General features: G+C 41.7%; 1 protein-coding gene across 1 annotated transcript in view; it reads right to left on the bottom strand.

Annotated features, from left to right (window-relative positions):
• The window catches only part of LOC126548445 (uncharacterized), a 338395-nt gene that overhangs the window by 216270 nt on the left and 99809 nt on the right, over positions 1 to 22316 (bottom strand). The window contains exons 22-24 of the mRNA XM_055063629.2: positions 21965 to 22066; positions 13133 to 13153; positions 1463 to 1687 (exon numbers count right to left, since the gene is read on the bottom strand). Of these exons, the coding sequence (XP_054919604.1) occupies positions 1463 to 1687; positions 13133 to 13153; positions 21965 to 22066 (348 nt within the window). The remainder of the gene's footprint in view (positions 1 to 1462; positions 1688 to 13132; positions 13154 to 21964; positions 22067 to 22316) is intronic.

Genomic DNA, 22316 nt, shown 5'->3' with positions numbered 1-22316 from the left:
TGACACAATCATAGGCCATCATGCAAAAAGGCTATTTCCTTTTCTGATGATGCAGAAAAGGAAATAGCCACTTACACAGCTATCTCCAATCTTTACAACATAAAATACCTCTATGTCTCTCTTCTTGGTTTTTCCTTTCCCTAGGAACTTCGTCTTCTCAAATATGGGAGCCCTCCCATGCACACTCCAATGCACTGCTAAATGGCTTCAATACCCAATCATTAAAACATCATTCCATTTGTCCTATAGTATATGCTTTATGTAAATCTAGTAAATTATGTTGTGCGTGCAGTCAGTGAAACCAGTTTTATGTCTGGTGGTGCACTGGGGCCTAATTATACTTTTTCATTTGATTACACACTGTAGGTAGCTTGCAAGAGGCACTGAAAAGTACATTCACATTATGTCGATTGGATACTTTAAGTTGTGCTTATTTACAATGAAGGCGCCAAATAAAACGATAGACAAAGGAAGACGACACAGGATAACCACGCAGGCGCACTAACTGAGCGTTTTATTTCTTGACACAGGAATAAATAGCTGCTGCCATATTATAATAGCTGTTAATAGCTGTTAGTGCGCCTACGTGGTTGTCCCGTGTCGTCTTCCTTCGTCTGTCATTTTATTTGGCGCCTTTATTGTAAATATGTATGACCAACTCGCCCACCAGCACGTGCTCAGTTAAGTTGTGCGACAACTTGTGCACATACGACACCGCATGCACTGGTCTCTGGTCTTTTTCTTTGCATGCTGGTTTGAAACATATCCATTTTTCCTTCTGCAAGATGGTTTCACATGCCGAAGTGATGAGAGAACAGGGAAAAACCTGCTCCCGTTAACTGTGCTGTCTGATTTGATAAACTTTGCTCATGCTCGCATGACTTCTTCGGTGCTGCCTTAATACATGTTGCCACTATGCCCCTTTTAATCAATTTAGAGTGCGCACTGCCATAGGGCAACATGGTTTTCCTGGATTTTCTTTTTTTGTTTCAGTCATGCTATTTCAGCATAGTTTGAAAAATGAATTAACTAGCCCTCACGAAGCTGTTTCTAACACATCAGACCGCACAATGGGCTAATTTTAAGTGGCCCTCTGGCCTGAGCACCCCAATATTTCAAGTACAGTGAAGCAAAACACTGAGCAACATTCTGCAAACAAGTTTTTTCTGTACTGCTGGGCAATGTAAAAAATATTTAACTTGCATTTTTCCTTGAAGCTATCTGTTTTAACATAATTCTAAACTGTGAAAATAAACTGTTTCCTGAGATGAAACACTCTCTATCTTTGTAAGTAAAGGACAAATTTTTTAAGATCTTCTAACTTCTGGCTGTTGTATCTATTCACTCCTAAGCACTATTACTGTTCACTTTTAATTCAACTCAAACAAAAAATTGATACTGCAGAAGCCTACTGTTTGGTTTATGCCCTATTCCCCATCTGCGAGTAGTACTGATGACTCACCCAAGGAACTTGGCTCCTGCAGGCCCAACCTCAAGGATGCGAGATGCACAAGCTTCTCCCTCAAGCAGTGGAGGTGGGTGAGGAAGCTTCTCCTTGCGCAGGTAGCGGCAAGTAATACGCATAGGCATCTGCGCCTTGCGCGGCGGGATGATCACCCTAACACCAGAGTGTCGGCAGCCACGCATGGCGCCACCCCGCGCATCCACCAAGAAGCTTACAAGAAACCTGGTAGAACAAGCCAAGCAGTGTAGGTAATTATTAGGAATAAAAATCTACATGCCAGTTCTGAACAAGTTGAAAGAGACAATATGCAATACAAGAAAATGATGGCGCAGATACCAAACCAATCACAGCAGTCAAACCAGCACTGGCCACAAGCTTGTGGCAAGTGTTGATCAGGTGAATTAGACACTTCTTGCATAATACGTCATCATAAATTTTAGTTGCTTTTTTTACTGTTTGGTGCTATGATGCCACTTTACGTGCCTGGTACCACCTTCCTGTTAACATCGAGCGAAGTACTGTGCAGTCTCAATGATACAATAACTACAAAAGGGTGCAACACTGGGCTAGCTGGTATTGCATCTTGTAGAGTAAACAGTGCAAAAAACTACAACTGAGACACACACGACACGAGCACTGTGTCGGGCGTGTCGTGTCGTGTCATGCGTGTCATGTTGTGTATGTCATGACGTGCATCTCGGTCCTTGTTTCTCGTGCCGTTCCCAATACAAGATATAACCACGAAGAATATAACAAAAATTATGTGCATGGTATCTTCTGCACATATTCTTTTATGTAGGTGTGTTGGTCAGAAGCATTACTGCTGATAGAACAATATGTCCATGTTGCTACTCATTCTTTATCATTGTTTAAGTTCAAGCAATACGATTCAAGCTCAAAGTATTGCTCAACAATTTAAAGGGGTCCAGAACCACTACTCAGGCTCAGTGAAAAAATGAAGTCCACTGATAGCATATGCTGCTGTGAACATGTCGGCCAAATTTTGCAGTCATGCACGATGCATGGAGCTCGCAAGCGGAGCGCAAAGACACATATTTCTCACTATCTTTTCAAACGAGGCCTTCTCCTCAACAGCTTTGAAGCTGCTGGCAGCCTGCATATGGCATATAGACCACTGCTATTGGCTGATAGCTGACATCAATCAAGAGGGGTGTTTGGATCAGTCTGTGTTTTCCTACTGTTACCGTGTATAGTTATTGAGGCAGTTTAATAAACAGGCTGAAGTAAGCTGGATAAGAATTACATACTTTCGCAAGATGCCAACTATCATCCACTCACACTCGGCCACGGCCACCCGCATAGGAATTAAACTTTGGCCCCACTACTTAACAATGTTGTAGCTGTTGGGTTTCGCTAATTTCAATTTGTTTTGAACAATCAACCACCCTCGAACCACACAAAACTTAAGGTCAGACCACACGTACGCTTACCAGCGCACGCTCACTCCTGGCCGCTCCTGGCTAGACGCTTTGGCACTGCGGCTTGCTGAGGACAACCTTGTTTGGCGTGTCACAGGTGCCAAAATCAAAAATAGTGTTGTGTATGTGAACATCCAAAATCAAATTCGAACTGCATGCCAAGGGGACGTTCAGTGATGCAACATTGTGGGCACGCCCTGCTCCGCCATAGCCTTCACAGAGCAAGCCATTGAAGAAGGAGCGGGAACACCGCAAAGGGGACCAAAGGTGGCCTTTGCCAATAACTCCACTTCTGCTGAACGCATTGAAGTACTTTTTGCTGCAAAGTATTTCTGATGTAAATTAATTTAGCTTCAAATGCATTTCTCAACTTTGATAAAAAGTGCTTCAGGGCGCCTTTAATGTGGAACATCAACTGCACAATTTTCACGAAACTTTAATATGACAAAAGCTTTTTTCCTAGCTCCACACACATGCAGAATATGTAGATGGCATACATTTGAAAGATAATAGTTCTTTTACCAACTTTCCAACTGTGGCACAGCCAGAAGCGTAGGAAAAGAAATCTTTTCTTTCAAATGTGCATGGCCTGCATATTCTTTCAACAGACAACAACCTGATTTTTGAAAACATCCCTTTAAGTATGTGTTTGTGTGCATCTTTTTTTCTTGGGCATCAAAAGATTGTACAGCAAGCACACATATCCTATTATGGCCCACGAATGCATGTAGTACTATGAAAGGGTACATGTATCAAGCTTAAGATGGTAAAACTGGGCACTACTGTGGCTGATTTCTCACTTTTCATTGTCTCTACATCTCTCATTTTCATTTTGTCTAACTTTCACAAAAACAATACACAATTAAGAGTCAATAAATGTTTACAAAACTGCAATTGCTTTCTAGATAGGGAAGCATTTATTTCAATTTTGCTTCCTATTTCCGAAAAAATAAATCATGATGAACTTGGCAACTTATCACTTATGCTGTAAATAATGTAAGTGAATATACTGAGCACTTAAACGGACACTAATGAGCAACACTAAGTTAGTTTACTGGTAAGAAGTACTTTTTTTTTAATGCAAGCTACATTTATTTGGCGGGAAAAGATAGCTATTACCAGGAAAAGAAAAGTGAAGTTTCCTTTTTTGAATTTGCTACTCTAACAACAGTGCTGGTATACCAGTATAATGTCTCGATCTTCAAAGTAAGCATGTTTAGACTGTTTATGTTGTATTCTTTCTTTCACAACTAGCCAGATAGTCTCTGGTTTCCTTAGAATTCAATGTAATCCTTGTTTATTGATAAACTATTAGCAAGTCCTGTGCAGGTGCTCTCCAAACCTTACGTTGTCACAAGGAGATTATGCATGAATTTCAAGTTCATCTTTAAGTGTTTTTTTTTTTTTTTTCTGCCTTGCCAAGACTACACTCATAGTGAAGCTGATGTTTCTGGTATTCCAGAAGTGTAATTTACCAATATAGCTAAACTTTATAGTCCACTTCAGTGTCCCTTTAACATTGCACTTGACACAATGACACGTGACCTGTCTTAATTAAGTGGTATAGCTAAACAAGAATTCATGGAACAAGTAAGCTGTTCCCACTAGACTTCAAATACAGCTAGCATATTATTATGGCACCTACTACAACAAAACATTACTAAAAAATTACTGCTAATATAAACTTATTAACATAGTGCCAGCGCTGTAGCAAACTGTGTGGTACATGCTTTGGTGCTGCCAATATGCCCGCATACGAACTAGCCTGACTGCCACTATTACCGCAGGCAAAAATTAACTTGCAATAAACACAACATATGCGAAACTTACGTAAACAGCAGCTCAAACACATTTGGGTAACAACAAAAATTTTTTTTTTTAATTACAAATGCTGTTGACCGTCAACTTTTCCGCACAGAAGTATAAGTGCAAAACAAGGCGCCCTCCTGAAGGAAGTATAAGGAGGTATGGCATACCAACAATGATTATGTATAGTGTTTAGTGATGCAAGGGCCAGGTATGGCCGAAGAGCGCCAAGAAATCATACCAACAAGCCCACACTGCAACATTAGTTGGCCAATGCCATCTACGAGGATGGACAATCATTACAACAAAGTAATAAATATAACCAAGTGCAGCTCCCTTTACAAATTAATTATAGCAGGGTTTTACTGTATTAGAATGATAACTAGTGAATTAGTTAATTATCCTCTCTCTCACGATATGTTGGCAGTGAAGCAAAGCTGTAGCAGGTGTCAGCCTCAATCAGGAGCACACACTGTCTCTCCACACAATGTGATGTGAAACTGCTAGGTCAATGGAAAAGTTCACCTTCGTCTTGAACAATACAAAGAAAAAAAAATATGTTTGCATCCAATCAATGCTTTTTGGCAAATTTCTTAGCCGTCAGTTACGTAAGTGCTAATTAAATCAATCACACTTCAGCCATATTTTTTCTATTTGCCACTAGCTAAAATCACAGTCATCATTACGATTGTTTTCGCCTTGTCTTGTAGCATTCGGCAAGTGGTTAGAGAACCTTCTGAAGTGCATTCCCCACCTATCACAGCAGCGTTTGTGTTTCCCAGTGATGTTCACAAAACACAGCAGCATGCTACATTTTATCGAAGCTGAACGCAGCAAGGTTACGAGCTTTCAAGAAGCCACACTGGCTTATTACCAGATGACCAGAGCTCATGCGTCGTCACTTACTACACACAGCAGAAGAAAAAAAGGTACTTCCTCGTTTTGAGTTAGCTGAAAATGATAACTGGTAAAGCTTCCAGTTGAACCAGTAAACACTATCAGAGAGTCAGACTGCGTGTCTGCAAAGCGGATAGCAGAACACAAACCTGAAATAAGTAAATAAGTGTGTGCATTAAACTGTTATATTGTTGAACTCTGAAGTATGGGCGTCTTGCGCTGGAGTTTGAGGTATAGTAGCAGCGCCTGGTGGCCGCGAGAGACACTATCTGGGTAGTACCAGCTTGGGTAGTATTGAGCCCTGGCTGTGGCGATAGCATGTTTCTAGCCCGAGTTTTGCGTCGATTCGCACTTTTTTCTGCCCTGTTGTGAGTGCGAAAAGGCTCGTCACTTCTCACAGACCGCGGAGACCACGCTGCAAGCTGGCTGCAGCCTATAGTTTAACGAAAACGGACTCTCCGTGTGCCGTGGGACATAATGCTGGAAGTAGAAGGAATCGGCGACGCCAATCCGGAGAGAACTAGCTCAGCCTCGAAAATGCATCACCGTTGTTACTGCTGCGCCGTGGGCTGTCATGAACAAGAAGGCCTGAATCCCAACAACAGATTCTACCGTTTTCTTTCAAGGCCTCATGAAGCAGAGCACCCGGTGCGCTGGATAACTGTAGTTCGTCGCGCTGGGTAAGCTAAACTTCACGCCAGGCTGACTGCTTCGCCTGTCTTGAAGCTTGCTTAACTATCTGCGTTGCTAAAAATCTGTCTTTTGCACTTACAGTCCCGACGGCAGACCGACGGCAGACCGACATAGCAGCAGGCATGGCTGGTGATTCCCAATTCGAGACCCGGCCACAGCTACAATTAACAATTCGCCCGGTGCGAAGTGGTGAAGTGACCAGGTGTGTGCAAATGACCACAAATGGTCGGGCTGATTCGGTAACAATTCACTACTCCACTACAAGCAGCACAGGTTAGAGAGTTAAATGTGCTCATCCTTGACCTCAAGCCAGCATGTTGAGGCAGCGCAGCAAGGTAGTATTGATTGCAGCACATCGATGTTCGAGCGCTGTCATTAAAAGCTACATCAAGCAAGCAGCGCACAAGCTCGCGCTGCAGCGCGATTCGCACGTATGTTACTGCGAGCCCATATGCATTGCATCAGTTATTTATCAGTTGCTAAAGGGACAGATGGCCGCTACTACAGCGCAGGCATAACTACTTGTCTAGCGGCATGCAGTCAACAAAGATTGCAGGAGGCCCGCTGTTTCGTGGCATGTCGAAAGACCGCTGCCGTCGCGGCGCGTACGATCATGAGCTTGAACAGTTCCATACACATGATGTCTGCTTACTGCTGCTGTGAATTCATTTATAGCAAGCATTTCCTCGCATTTGTGTGCCTGAATCTAAGCGTGCAAACGTTACCTGAAGTTCAACTTCGTACGCGACTCGCTTCACTTGCGATTGACACTGTGCTAAAACTTCGCCGCTTATTTCTTGAACGGCATACATGTATTCGGCGTTGCATAATTTCTTGCCTTTACGCAGCTTGCCACCCCTGAAAAAATCTTCGGCGCCCGATATTCGCTGTAAGCCGTGGTACAACACAACCGAAAGTGGCGGGTCCATGTTGTTAACGTGCTTTCCGAAGCAGATGACCGATCTTGGTACTACCCAGTTCAGGACAGAGGCCACTTTTTAGCACCATTTTCACAGCGCCCCCTGGGCAAAGCAGGAGCCCCATAAGTAAGGTTTCCATAATACTATGAACACATTTCTTCTTTCTATGACGAAAAACATGCCATTTATGTTCAATTTAATGCCGAATATTACACTGAAATGAAAGACTTGATTCTTGAGCTAGAAAATGAAAATGATGAATATGTGGCAGAAAAAAAGCGTACAAAGCATCAAGACTGATTATGATGAGGTCGTCAGACTATATCACTTGCGTAGATAGCTGTAGATTATAATAACTACTTTTAGAACACAGTCCCAAATGCCATGTAGAGGCTCCTAGTCTTGGCTGCACTGCCAACAAATCGTTAGATATAGCATAGTAATCTAACTTGTAATTATTAAACAAATTTTGACACTGCTATGAATCTTGACCAACAAGTTATTTGGTCTCAAATCCCTTGTGTTTAATAAGTGTACAGTCATCACTGAAACACCTTGTATACCATAAACATTACTGTAATAAGTTTCCCTGTGCTTCAGTCAATGTCGATGCGTATCAGCATTTTCCATTCATTTCGTGTAGAATATGCATGTAGTGTGCGCCGATCGAAGCGCCACTGGTGGCGGCCTTGCGCAGAACACTTGGAAAAGGGACCAGCCGCGCGCCGTAGTTTGCTGCATTCGTTGATCCTGTTTCTCTGTCTCATTCACGTTTTCAAAGCAAAATAAACAACACCCTTCACATGTGTGGCATGGCTAAAGCTTCAAGGAATGTCAAAGAAGAATTGTTCCACGGTGGCGGGCTCAAATACCGGCAAAAACATGCCAGCGATAGCGTTCTAATCATTCCCAGCAAAGCCTCGACAGCGGAAGCAACGGTAGCAATGGATCGCCACCGTTCGGCAGGAAATTTCTTGTTCTCATCCTTTCCTTTGTTGTGTCGGTGTTTTTTCCACTCGACCATATTTAGACGGGTAAGCGACGAAGTTTGTCTGCAGTGCAGCATATGGTTTAAAGGCATTTCACTAAAGTTCTGAATTCCGTTTGCCGCTTATACTGTTTGCTGCTTCTTTACCACATTGCGCTAGCTACGCAGCACGACTGCACGAGCGCATTGTGTTGTATGTTAAAGCTACTGAAGTTTGCAAGGACTGAAATTGTTGGTTTTATGTGGCCTGGTAAATCCTTGCACCAGCTGTCGCGCACTTCATCCTTTTGCATCTATTTTATGCATGGCTTCGAGCATGTTGAACTGTTGTTAGTTGCTTCATGCATGACTGCTGATTTTCTTTAGGTGCGAGGTTTTCTCCCGGCTTCATTTGCAAAGTGTCTAAATCATGCTGTGTCTTATAGGAATGATAGCAAGCAAGTGCTTCTTTAACAGCTTTATTCTTTTTGCCCGAGGGCATCTTAGATATTGTCTTTCTTGGGGAAATGTGTTTAGAAAATAGGTAGTTCAGGACGAGAATTGCTAATAGTTGCGGTATATGGTGTTTTTGTTCCATTTTCCCTGAAAAGTTCACATCACATTTCGGAAGTCATCACACCTTGGTGCTGTTTGAGCAGACTTACCACGCCAAGTGATTTGTTTGTTTCACAACATAGCCCCTTTTTGAACATGAATTTTGTACTCAACTGAATTCTTTCTTATTATGCTTATGCTGCAGAGGACTAAACCCTGCCTTGCCGCCAGCGCTCATATACTTTGACTGGCACTGCTCTGCCTTTAAATATATCATGCGGCACCTCTCTTAGTGACATTAAAGAAAAGTTCTGTATAGTTAGTCAGACTTAAGCTTTGTACGTTTCCAAGCAGCTCACTTGGGGAGTTTAAAATTGCAAAAACTGCGACGGGAACGGCAGTTCGTCAGCGTATGCAGCAGAATTGCATCGGCGTACAGCGCTAACACGCGTTTTTATTAAATAAACCCGTGCATTTGGTGACTTCGTTGACTAGTGTACATGTTTCTATCATAAGTTCGCAATTACTCTTCTTGAGGCGACTTTGACTGCACTTATTCAGTAATGTCACATGTATTCATCGGTAGAAAGATCACAACGACATGTGCAGACACCGCACCGTGCGGATTTGTTTGAGATATAAGTCTGCACTAACGAAGGGTGCTTAATATTGAGGTACGAAGCAGCATTACAGCAAGGGTAGAATTTTAAAAAACGATCGAGACATCGCATTACTCAACAAAATTTAGCGGCTGGTTAACATGAGCTCCACTTGGTGTAAATGAGGTTCATAGCGTTTGTCTGCGGGACACATCTGGCACGTATGTGGATCAGGTTGCCCCAAACACTGGTAACACCGTGTTCATACCCGCTCCCACAGAGGCCAGTGTCTTCCCTACAGCTGTCACTGCAGAAGCAGCAGCCTGGCACCCAAACAAAGGAGAAATCACAGCCGCGAACTTTATCCATCCTTGCTGCAAAGGGTTGTCGTCTGCTACTGCTCCCAAGCGTACCATTGGAAGCGCCCGCTAGATGGCTATCAGTGGTGCCTCTATAGGCGGTGCATTACACGTATAGACAGCACCAAGAAAGCACTACCACGTGATACAAAATATAGAGCCTTTCTGCTGCAGCCCTACAATGTTTCAGAACAGGCTAAACATGTTTTGTTTTCAAATATTATAACAGGTTGCACGCTACAAAATCTATGTGCTAAGTTCACTTTTTACTTGTGTATACTAATGTCTGTAAAGTGAAGTGCTGGCAGCACAAGCAGAGTCTTTCTGTTGATTGTCTTTTACAGATACAGTCTAGGCAGTTAATTTCCAAGTACCACTTCTGGCTGTTTAGCCCCATACACTTTCAACAAACTCATGTAGCATGAATGCTCCCTGAGTTTGCACAGTACACACAGGTTGTCAACAGGTGGTAAAAAAATTATGCACCAAGATTATTTAAATCAATGAAGCAAATACCGTAGTGCTGAAGTTATTGCACTGTCGACAAGCAGAATGGCGTTATACACAATGATGTGATCTTATTTGGTAACCATTTACCACTGTGTGAGCAATGACTCGTATGCAATAAGTATACCACCATTCAACATAACAGAAAAAAAAATTCTAGCCGTACACTTTCTATACTTTCTAAAGTGTACAAAACAGGCGGCTTGAGATAATTTCATAAGCAGCAGCACCACTATGGCAGTTTCTTTCCAATGCAACATAAAATTCATAATTAAACTGCCAACAAGGTGATAGCTGCAATTCACAGAAAAGCAGACACTAAGCAGCAAATGAAAAAACAATTATGTAACAAAGGAGCCATGTAGGAGTAGTTGACCTTGAAGCATAACCACACTTGAAGGAATTAAGAGGTACACTCTGCACTTGCATATTGCTACTTGTTATGCACTCTGAAGCATAGAGCAAAAAATAGACAACAAAATTTATTTAAAGGGCACTTATACACTGCATTTGCTTTCAAAATTTTGAATACCAATTGTCTGCATCATGTTTCAGCAATTTTACACACATTTTCAAAAAAAAAAAAAAAAGGCATTAAAACTGACTATTCCCTGCATGGGCAGTGATGTACACAGCACAACTCATTAACTGTCAGTCATGGGCAAAGCTCTAGTGCTATTTACTATAGTAACTATTACTGGACTCCCACTATGTATTTGAATTGGCTCAGCTATGTCGTGAATGTTACACTGGCTTAATTAGTATTTGGTAAAGGTGGCTAGAGGTGTCTAGTCCGAGTTTTAGATCTTGCAAAATGGAGGTGATGAATGATGAACACAGGATACTTGCACTTGAGGCAGGGCTCATGTTCTTAGACTTAAATGCGCCCTGGTTCTTACTTGGGTAGGTGATGAAAAAGAGATGCCATTAGAGTCATTGTGAATGTCAGGCCTTCAACAACTGTTTTCACAGCTGAATACATTGAAGAATTTCAACATGTCAAGCTTTTATGTGTGCATACAGCTTATTTCCAAAGAGAAAAGTGCAAACGCGGGCTGTGACAGACACCCACAGCAGTACTGTGCAACAGAAGACATGACTAACAGACATGCAGCGGAACTCTACACGGACAGGACTGCATTGTAGATAGGTAAGGTGGTTCTCATCACCGGATGTGACCACACTCTGGGAGAACTTCCACAACGCAAGTGAACATGAAGGTGAAAGTAGCAGAAAGGAACAAGGCGAAACTGAACCTACTGCATACAAGTAGTACTGTAACTTGTCCTGCACCTCAACCAAACAGGTGATACCATAACTGCTTGATAAAACAAATTTTTGCATTTTGTAAGCATTACACATATAAATATGGCTTAGGAACGTCTTTGTTAAAAAAAAAATAAGCTGAAGCATGACTGCAGTGAGGTTCAGTGCAATAAATAAATATGTGATGGCCCAACCAATCATGTGCATACTATTAGCTCCTGTCACCAAATGTTTATTCTGTTTTTGCATTTATTTTTATAAATTAGAGCTCCAGAACATGGCCAAAAAGTGCAGTGACCTTTACAACTTTTACACCACACAGGCAAAATGAAAATTAACTATCACGCGAGTAGCCTCCCCATTGCAAGGAGAATATACCACATGAAATCATCGCACCTACATCAAGTGGCACGGCCATGGAGAATAGGAACTGTTAGAAAGATGCAAACAATCGCTATATATGCGGAAAGATGCACCACCACTCCTCTGCTCAGCAGCAGCATGCAATGCCGCTGCTTACAGGGGACAGAGAAGGTACACCAGAAACATCCTTCTTGGAATCCCTGGGACAAATCCCATGCCTGAACATCGCTTTAAGTATCTCTATGCCTGTGCCTTGTTTCCTGCTCCATCCTTTAGTACACATAACAAGCAACATGGGCCAACTAGTCCCATCTATTGATTTGCTGCAGAACACACTTCTCAATTCCTAGTTTCAAGCCCAAGACACTGCGAGTTCAGTATTCTCCAATCTTCTGTCAGCAGTTGCACATATATATAACATTATTATTAGATTTAAAAATAAGGAACTAAATATTAATTTGTTAATATTTATGAACAAACAAACCCTTGAATGCACGTACCATCTCACAAGTTTAGTCGGCTCAGCAAAGCTTCTTATATAACTGTTACAGCAGCAATGTCACAAAATAAATTTTAAAAAAGTTACAGCAGAACACTTTTAGACCACAGTAGAAGCTCCTTGCATCAGGATTTACACTACGTATTATTGTAAGAGCAAAGAGAGTATCAATCTAACCTGCCTGTAAGTTCTGTGAAAAGAAGAAATCTGTTTTCTATTTTAAAACTATACCTTCATTCTTATTTTTGCTTTCAGAATGAAAAGCATTAAGCTACAGATTGACAATTATGGTTAATAAACAAAGCAATCAGCAGCTATACTTCCAAGCATTACAGACAACAATATTTTCTGAGCAGTAATGACACAAAAGAGCTTTATTATTATTATTATTATTATTATTATTATTATTATTATTATTATTATTATTATTTAGCAACCATAAATGACGTATTTCGAAAATAGATATTGGAATTAAACTGCATGTAACAAACAACAAAAGGTACCATAAAGTTTAGTTAGCTATAAAGTTGTGTTCAGCACAAGTTTTCTAAACTCCAGATGCAGCTCCTGGTCACTTTGCTGTTAAATGTGTTCTTAAAAGGTTCTGCTGCAAGCCACCTCTGCATAAAGCCACTAGAGCACATCGAGCAGTGACAGCCACACAATCAGCGTGGAGCCCTTAGCAGCCTGGGGGCGTGTAAACATTCAACAGCAGCAATGGGGCATATTAAAAAAGTATTGTTGGGTGCTTTTATTATTAATGCTGGTGAGTACGGCAGGGTCAGAGGGCAACTTACGTCTTCCACTTTAGCTTGCTACTTTGGTTCCAAAGGAATCGTGCAGCAGAAGGGGAGAGAACAGCCACAAAAGGGGGGAGAGGAGGAAAAAGATTACCAGGTTAGGCACATCAACAGACAACAGCCAGAAAAGCACAAACAGCCAGCCATTAGTAGTCCACAACACTCATGCAACCCTTTGCTCAGATAGCACACGCCATACGCCTCCCCAATGCAAATGAGCCTCCTTTGCTTCCAATCTTGAAGTGGCTTGGACAAGCGTGATGCTACTTCAGATGGCCAAAACACCAACATTGGAAAGAACTAAAGGTTTTGTCACCAGCAAGGACCTGCAACTGCACGCACATACTCACATACAACTAGTGTGAGCACATATACACAAAAACTAATCCTTGCACCTGCTTTAAGTGTACTGACTAAACCTGTATGCACCAGCCTGACAACGAAGCCGTTCAGGAGCTTTCTCTGTACTTTACTCCATTTCATACATCAGGTGCAATGCTGTGGAGGCTAGAGATACTTTTTGCAGTGGCTGAGTTCGCACTTAGAAATAGTTTGGTGTTTCTTGACCCGGCTTTTTGTATAAATTTTTTTTTATGTAAGCTCAGCTCTGAATGAAAAAAAGAATTTGACCTTAGAAATAATCCATGTACTTATACGGCTGCTAACACGTTGTTTTAAATAAATTTGCCTTTCGTTATTTTTTTAATTGCAGCCCGTCGCGGCAGCCTCACGTGCATGCTCACGCGAGCAAATGCCGCTGGCACGCAGCGAAGCATATAGACGGAAACACGTGGAGTGATACATTTTGGTGACCGGACTACTTGCATAGCTTCCACAGCATTGCACCTGATGTATGAAATGACTCAGCAGATTTACTGAGAAAATAAACAGACATATAGGTGTATCCACGCTCTGCCCACATGTAGCTAGCCACCACTACAAAATTAGCCTATTACTTATGGTATCTAGCAAGACTGACGTATCAATAACACAGCTGTAAATGCATTGAAAGAGTGAGGAGCTTCCAATAATTGATGTTTAACAACAACCACTTCAGTAAACAATTTGACAGGACTGAATGCTCACGAAAGTCCCATCTAGAGATGTGAACAATAGCACAACTGCTATATTAAAAGCATACTTGAAGTGTATAAATGGCATCACACAAAGGAACCGTGCAATGGAAAATCATCTGCCTACCACACTGCCACGCAAACGTAATTGCCATTAATCAGTACAGTGCAGTTCCATGCAGGCGTGGTGTAAACACCAGTCAACAGCAACTCACTATGCTTGCTTGTTCTTTTCGAAAGCACTAACAATGTATTGTACAGGCCAAACAATTACCAACAGAAACTCACCACACTTATTCTAAACAAAAGTGCTTAAAAAGTGCTACTGTCTATGGGAACAAGGGAAGTCTCTACTCTGAACAGACAGCGCAATTGATAGGAAAATCAAACATGAGTGCTTGTTAAAGATCACATCAGTAAGTAGACATGCTATAAGAACAAGAACAATCTCACTGAGAGATTAAAGATGGTATGTTAAGATAAACCAGGCTGCTTTAAAGTTACGACCAAACATACTGCTCACAAGCTCAGAAGCACACATCTTTCCAGTTTCTAGCACTGTTCACTCTTTCCAATGTTAAAGATCTACAACTCTTTAGGTGAGCTTAACACATAAACTGTTGGAAAATTGTAATGTGAAACAGGAAGAAAGGGAGCAAGAATTTTGAATATGATGGCTATACCAATGTTTTAAGTTTATCTTGAAATAAATTTGACTTGGCTGTGTCGGTGGAAACAGCTAATGATGCCCTAAATTTGTTTTACCTTCCTCAGTATCAATTTTTACTTACATAAATTAACAGGCTAAATCCAACAGGTAAGATCTCTAAGTTCAATGAACTACAATAACACAGACATTTGGTCCATTTCTACTCGGCATACCTGCCCTGCGCACCTACCTCAGCATACGGAGGATGTGGGTTCGATCCCAATCTACAGCAAATTATCTTTTCATCTAATTTCATTTCCCTTTACCTGATTATTTCTACATTTCATTTAAACATAGCAGCTTCCTCTGGCTTCACTGTCTATCACTTCAGATGATTGCTACAATAGCATGCTACTGGTTCTTGGTGAAATGAGTGGCAATGTGAAAGCACTTTACTTCTGCTTCACATGCGAAGGCTGCACCATATTTTGCATACCTTTCAGTCATAAAGGCTACAACTGCAGTCAAAGTAGGCAGTCATGAAAAGCCTCAATATACATGCATTAATAGGCAAGTTTTCCATGGTGCAACTTACTCAACAGCAAGATTCTAATGAACAAATCTACGTAAACTGTAGCTATCAGATTCAATATGACCGATGGCTTCCTAATCTTAATGCACTATGCAACATTTTTTTTAGTAATAAATTTCAACCTCAAGATATTCAGCTCATTTACAAATCAGAAATAGATCAGAGTAGCACGAGAGACTGGCTGTTCATGCATATGAAGTTAAATTTGCCTGTACTTGTTCACCATACAAAGTTTCATCATCAACAAATGACCAGTCTTTAGGACCTCTAAAACACATTTGGGCCATTTTGAAGAACCTCAAGAACTATTTAAGGCCATGTGCATGTGAGTTTTCACAGTCTAAAAAAAAGTCCCTAAAGCTTGAAAGGAGGGTCAAAAAATAAATAAAATGTGCCAGGTTAAATTCCGTTATGGGTATGTGCAATCCACTAATCAATCCACATACCATACCTCAATTACAGTGTGTTTCATGCCTTTTATGCATATGTTATGACAACAGAATAAGTTATATCCTAAATTAAGTTTAGCAACCATGAATTAGTGTTCTTGCAGCTGGAGTGCACATCTTGGTACTGCAGTTAAGGGGGGACCCTGCTCTCTGGAGTTGGAAATTGGCCCATTTACGTTTTCATGTTCCTTTGCTCCAGGTTGGTGTAGAGCACTTATTTTTGCTTGATTGGACCCCTGTAGCATCCTTGGTTTATTTGGCCTTTGCCCCAATCACTATGAACGTGTTCTGATACGCTATTCACATTTCCACAAAACAATTTTTGATGTGTCACAGTTCTGGAGCAATGATACCTCTTGTTCTACTTATCCTATTGCAATAATTATTTTTTTTTTGTCAGAAAGGTAGCCAATTAGGGAGTGTAATAGGGCCTACAATATAAAGAAATAATATTACAGAAACTTTCAAAAAGTGTTCTTGTCATGCATTTTCATTCATGTGCATTCGTTCTGGGTTGCGATATTGAATACTCCCTTTGTTATGCGCAGTGCCAAGTGCGGTTACGCGCAACATTAGGAAGCTGTTGATACGGAATTTTTGTATCCTTGTATCGTTAATTAATTCTTGTATTGTTTCATACCCACTCCTGCCCAAGGCCTGACACTCAGGCCGGCAGTATGTACCAAATAAATAAAATAAATATATATACAGGGTGTTTCAGCAAACACTTTCAAAAATCATTAAAAGTTGCCTGTGGCAGATATCACAATTCTAGTTCTTGAGCTGGTCTACTCGAAGCGGAGGACAATACTTGCACAAGAAATTGAGATGCAAAATCGACTAATTAATAAAAATTCACTAATTAAGTTTTCAACTAATTACATTATGGCCCATATTGCAATTTTTTGTGCAAGTAGTGTCAAGTAGAATTGAGCTATCTGCCACAGGCAACCTGTAAAAAATTTTGAAAGTGTTCACTGAAACACCCTGTATATATATATATATATATATATATATATATATATATATATATATATATATATATATATATATATATATATATATATATGATTTAAAGTGATGCGACATTCACATTGCACTAACTAGCATCCTCGTACTCAAATTTACAATGCAAGTGTAAATGCAAGTGAATTTCTACAACTAAAAAGCAATCAATTTCTAAGTGACTTATGTAACTTAGCAAATACAAACTACCAAGAGCAAGAACTATAGAGGGTCCTGAATATTTTGCTGCGCGTGTTCAAAAAAAGATTTTGGGCTCACCATAGCACTGTTCTTGCTCAAATTTTGCAGAACGATGGCATTTTGGCGTCAACTTCGTTTAGTATAACACTTGACACACTGAATTGCCTGACTTTTAAGAAACAAATGCCAATTTGCCTGCGTATACGGGGATGCGAGCTGTTGCCGCTACCGCGCAAGCATAAACTTGTTTTGCCGCCTGCCATCAGCTGCAGAAAGCAGCGTTTCAGGGAGAGCTGCCGCCTGTTCCAGGAGCAGGCAACACAAGGCAGCCCTCTCTGAAACACTGCTGTGCACAGCTGACGGCAGGTGGCGACACATGTTTAGGCTTGCGCCGTCGCAGCAGCAGCAGCAGCTCGCATTACCATAAGTGCAGGCAAATTTGCATTTGTTTCTTAAAAGCCAGGCAATTAACTGTGCCAAGTGTTACGCTAAACGAATTCAACGCCAAAATGCGATCATTCTGCACAATTTGAGCAAGAACAGTGCAGCGGTAAGCGCAAAATCTTTTTTCGAACATGCGGAGCAAAATATTCAGGACCCTGTATACTCAGCCACTGACTGAAGTGTTAAATGTTAATGTGCACCATGAACATGAATGCAAACAGATCAATGAGCAATGTAAGTGTCAATAAGTATAGTGTGCCAATTTATCTGACATAGCGGGGACAACTTGCATGGCTAATGAAAAAAGCCCATAACTGTGCAACTTAAAAGCTGTGCAAGAATTGGTGCTTCATGAGCATAGTCTACAGGTTGAAGTCCTAAAAACTTTGGCATGTCCAACCTGGCAGCTTAGTAGGGATAATGTTAAAATGAAAAGTAACTTGAAATACTCTGACATGGGAGGTAAGTACACAGGACTGGAATGTTTAGGAACTCTACCTCAGAGCAGTAGTAGTATACTTAGACATGAGTCAAAAGCACTGCAGACTGTCTCTTCAATTTTAAAGCGAAAGCTTTACTGACCGCAAACTTGCGATTTCGCCGTGGCGGTGCTCCGAGGAGGCACATGACGTTACAATGCGCGCCTCACCACGGATATTTCTCTCTCTCTCGCTCCCTAGTCACTACTGCGCATGCGCCACTAGTAGCACCGAGCCACAGGTGTTCCTCTGCTGCGCAGCACCGCGCCTTTCCGCCGCCATTTGCTATGACGTCAGCTGCATCGCGTGCCTGATAACATGTCGGAGGATTGAAAAGGAGAGCTCATGTGCGCCGCAACCACAGTTGAGGCAGCAGTATGGACGGCGACAATTCTGATAAACAAGAGGAGGCCTGGAATCGACATCGGAACGAGATGAAGAGGAAACGAATCGCCCAGTAAACAGATGAACAGCACGCCGAACGACTGGCTAAACACCGCAACATAGCTAGACAACCAGACTAACCTGGACTTGCAATCAAGATTAACCAAGGCTAACCATGCTATGCCTTAGCTTTCACTACATATGTCTTGGCATAGCCAAGCTAAGCTAAGCCACCGCCAATTTTTTCATATGTCTGGTACGTTTATGCTTTACCATATTATTCTACATAATGCAAAATTTATACATGTTATACAAGAAAACTAGCACTGTTGAAAAGCTTTTATCAATGCTTAGATTTTATAATGCCAGACACAATATAAGAAATTGTAATTCACAAACTTGTGTTTTAATTCCTTAAAGGGCCCCTGGAACAGTTTGGGCAAATTCTGGAGACACGTAGGGTACAGCTAAAGTTAATCATTCATACCACAATTTGTGTGAAGCATCTCATATTAAGAGAGCTACGGACGATTACAAGTTACCCTCCTCCATAGTCATGCATTTTCTCCTCAACTCGTTCGCCGAGTGATTGGGGCTAAGCTCCGCCTTCACTGGGTCTGCATCATGATGACACCTCGTGTCATCTACTACCGGTTGTCCAGGAGCGAGCGCGCGAAGCCCCTCCGCCAGCTGCTTGATAGTCGACCCCAAGCGAGAGTTATCGAAGCAGCGTGCGTCGCAAGCATTCTGTCGCAGCGCTGGATATGTCTGGTATTCCGGTAACCACAGGCGAGCTGGGCATTTCGACAGATGGGTGGAGGCATAAACTCAAGTTGATGAAACTTCAGCGTAGACGTACGTGAGCAGCCTGATCGGTCTGCATGGTCCAGCCACCTGGTGCTGCAGAGTTTAAGCAGCCAAGCAAAGAACTAACATTGCTCTAACCAAGTGTAAAACATTTTAAACATTTACAAAAGCAATGTGTTAACAATCAAGCTCCTGAAAAAAAATTTACACCAGCAGCAAAGAAGAATACACTTCGTTACTGCTACTGTGTTTGGTTGAGCTCTGTGCCACTGGGTGGCTGCACCGTGCAGACGTTCACGTTTGCGCTTCTGCTCATCCCGGGAAACAGCACGGTCAAACAGCCAGGCCCATTGCCCTTGAGCTTGCATTTACCCGAATACCAGACTCGCGAAACACTATTGTGGTAGTAATCCTCCGGTGTAAAGTGACAGCCGTAAACACGCAAATCCTGGCACCGATCGGATATCAATAGTCCGATGTGCTGCAGCCACTCCGCTCGTCTGCTGCCTTGCAGAGGGACAAGATGTTGCAGCTTGACATATTTCCAGTCGCTACGTTTGCAGCCCACAATGCAACAAAGGCGATTCATGATGCTCACAAAAAGACAGACTGACAGTGACCGCGGAGCTCTCGTGATGACGGAGCACGTTGTAACACAAGCAGACGACATTTGCTGTGTGCCGGAAGTGCTTGAGTGTACTGAGAAATTGTTCTTGTGCATTCTCTTTCTGTTACTTTCTTTTTATAGAAACAAATGAACTAACATTCGAACTATTACAAGCAACATTTGTTCACCATAATGTTGGAAAAATTATCGATGACGTGCCCTGGGCAGCCAATTGGATTGCCCTACTGACGTCATTAGAGCAATTTACGTCAAATGGGTGGGAGTGGCTGAAAATTCAGACGAGAAGTGTGCTGTGATCGGCAGCAATGTAGATTTTTAAAACCTTATGATAAATTACACGCTTTACGCAGAGCACTTAGATGCGTCAATTAATGATCAGAAGGACCTACTTTGACAACTCAGTACGTTTGTACAAAATCGTCAAAATCATTTCAGGGTCCCTTTAAGTTGCTTTCTCCAACTATATATCAATAAATCACTACCAGAAGCTGGAATTTTACTGAAAACAAGCCAGTCTAACTGCACTGTAGCCAATAAACTAAGCGCTAGTCAACAATTTTTTTTACAGAATTGTAAATTGCACAAAAAACACAGAACGAGAAAGACTGGATACACAAGCCAGACCCGACGCATTTGTGCTGGTTTTTTCCATTGCCCCATGTTTTTTTGCTTCTTTTACACTTAAGCATCAAAATGAAGAAGCCTAGTTTTCTACCTTGTCAAAACTTTTTCATTCTAGCCTGACATAGCATTTAATAAGGTACTTAAACATATGACAGTAATGTACACTGCATGTGAGTTCAACCATGTGAATACATATTGTAATGCACACTTAACCCAGGCTGCCTACCAAACCATAATGCCAATGCTGGGCACAGAATTACCAAGTACACAAGAATTTGAATTCAGTGCCTTCATCACAGTTTAGTAACCATCACAGTATGTCTACCAACATGCAACTAAAACAAGCAATAATACCCAGCCAACCTGACATCCAATTAATGCATGCATTACCCAAATTGAGGATAAGGTTTCAAGTAGTGTTAGCAAGTGCAAGCATGCAGTGAGTACCGAGTTATTACTAAGCAGCTGTACCAGAACCACAAAGATGAAATGGAGAGAGAGAAGGAACCAAAAAGATAATATATCGAAACACGTTTTGACATTCAAATGAAATGTAAGGGCAGCGAAGGGGGATGTGGGAGTAAATAAGTTTAACAAAACATCAACAAAACACAATAATAGCTCTACTATATACAACATAAGCAAAAGATAGAAAGTGTCCATATTTAGTTATAAAGTTAAAGAAACAACCAAAAGTAATCTCTGTGCATGTTAAGAACTAAAAATTACTGAGAAATGGAGCCGTCACGTTACTGTATGCCACTGATGTCCTGCTTTTTCATATGTTCTATGCTTGGCATCATAAAGCAGCAGTGCAAAATGCACAGCCTGTGGTGGCTATGTACAATGGCACCATAAGCTAAACATTTAAAAAAATGTGATGGGCAAGCCCCAAAATGTAAAACATATGACTCCATTAAGCAAAAAGCAAAGCAAACTATGTCTAATGAAACAATCAATAATCAAGGCAGAAAAGTATCCCAAGAAGGAAGTCATTTACATAGGAAAAAACCATATAAACTGGAACATTGTTCACATGTTTAAAAAAAATGTTAGAAAGAATGCACTAACCGGAAAAACGTACGACCCAAAGACACTAAAATATGTGGCACCCTCAATTGTAGTTGAAATCTACATAATGCGAAGCATTGTGCAAATCGGTGCAGCATGTGACTGACATGCACCGAGCTGGTGGGGCCCGAGCGGCCCAAAACAGCTTTGGCAAGCTTATGTTTGCATCCCACAAATTTGGCCTGGGTCAGCAGCTTCTTCGGACAGGGCATTTTGATAGGAAGTTTTGACGTGCCCACTCGGCAAGAATCGTTGTGGCATGAGATGCCAATATACGTCGAGCAAGTGGGGCCCAAGTGGCCCGAGACAGGCTTTGTTGATTTCCTAGTGCAGTGTTTCAAGACAGCAACGCGAAACGGAAAGGAAATAGAAGTGGTGCCTACGCCGGAGTACAATGATGCCAGAGCAAAAGATGACCCTCACTTGGTGCTGCCAGCAGCAGGGAGTGGCAGCATGTTTGGATTATCTCCTTTTATAAGCGTGCAGTCCAAAAGCTTGCATTCCAACGGCCCTACGCCACATGCGCTGTAAAACAGTTAAATGATGATGCTTATCGCAACAGGGTTGGCAGCGATAGCTGTGAATGCAATGTTCAACGACCCGCAAGGAGATTTCCTGGTACTGGAATAAAAAACTGAGCGCATGTCAGCATTTTCACGTGACACGGCCGGAGGAGTACTGCGGGAAGGCTGCCATGGCAGATGCCTGCTGCTCTCGATCCCATGCTGCTCTCGAATGTGCATGGGACCTACCTTTTCTTGTTTACAGGAGATTT

This window comes from Dermacentor andersoni, chromosome 1 (assembly GCF_023375885.2).
Source record: "Dermacentor andersoni chromosome 1, qqDerAnde1_hic_scaffold, whole genome shotgun sequence".
In the NCBI taxonomy this organism is placed as follows: domain Eukaryota; kingdom Metazoa; phylum Arthropoda; class Arachnida; order Ixodida; family Ixodidae; genus Dermacentor; species Dermacentor andersoni.
The sequence above is the reverse complement of the archived record's forward strand: the minus strand, read 5'-3'. Positions and strand labels throughout refer to the sequence as shown.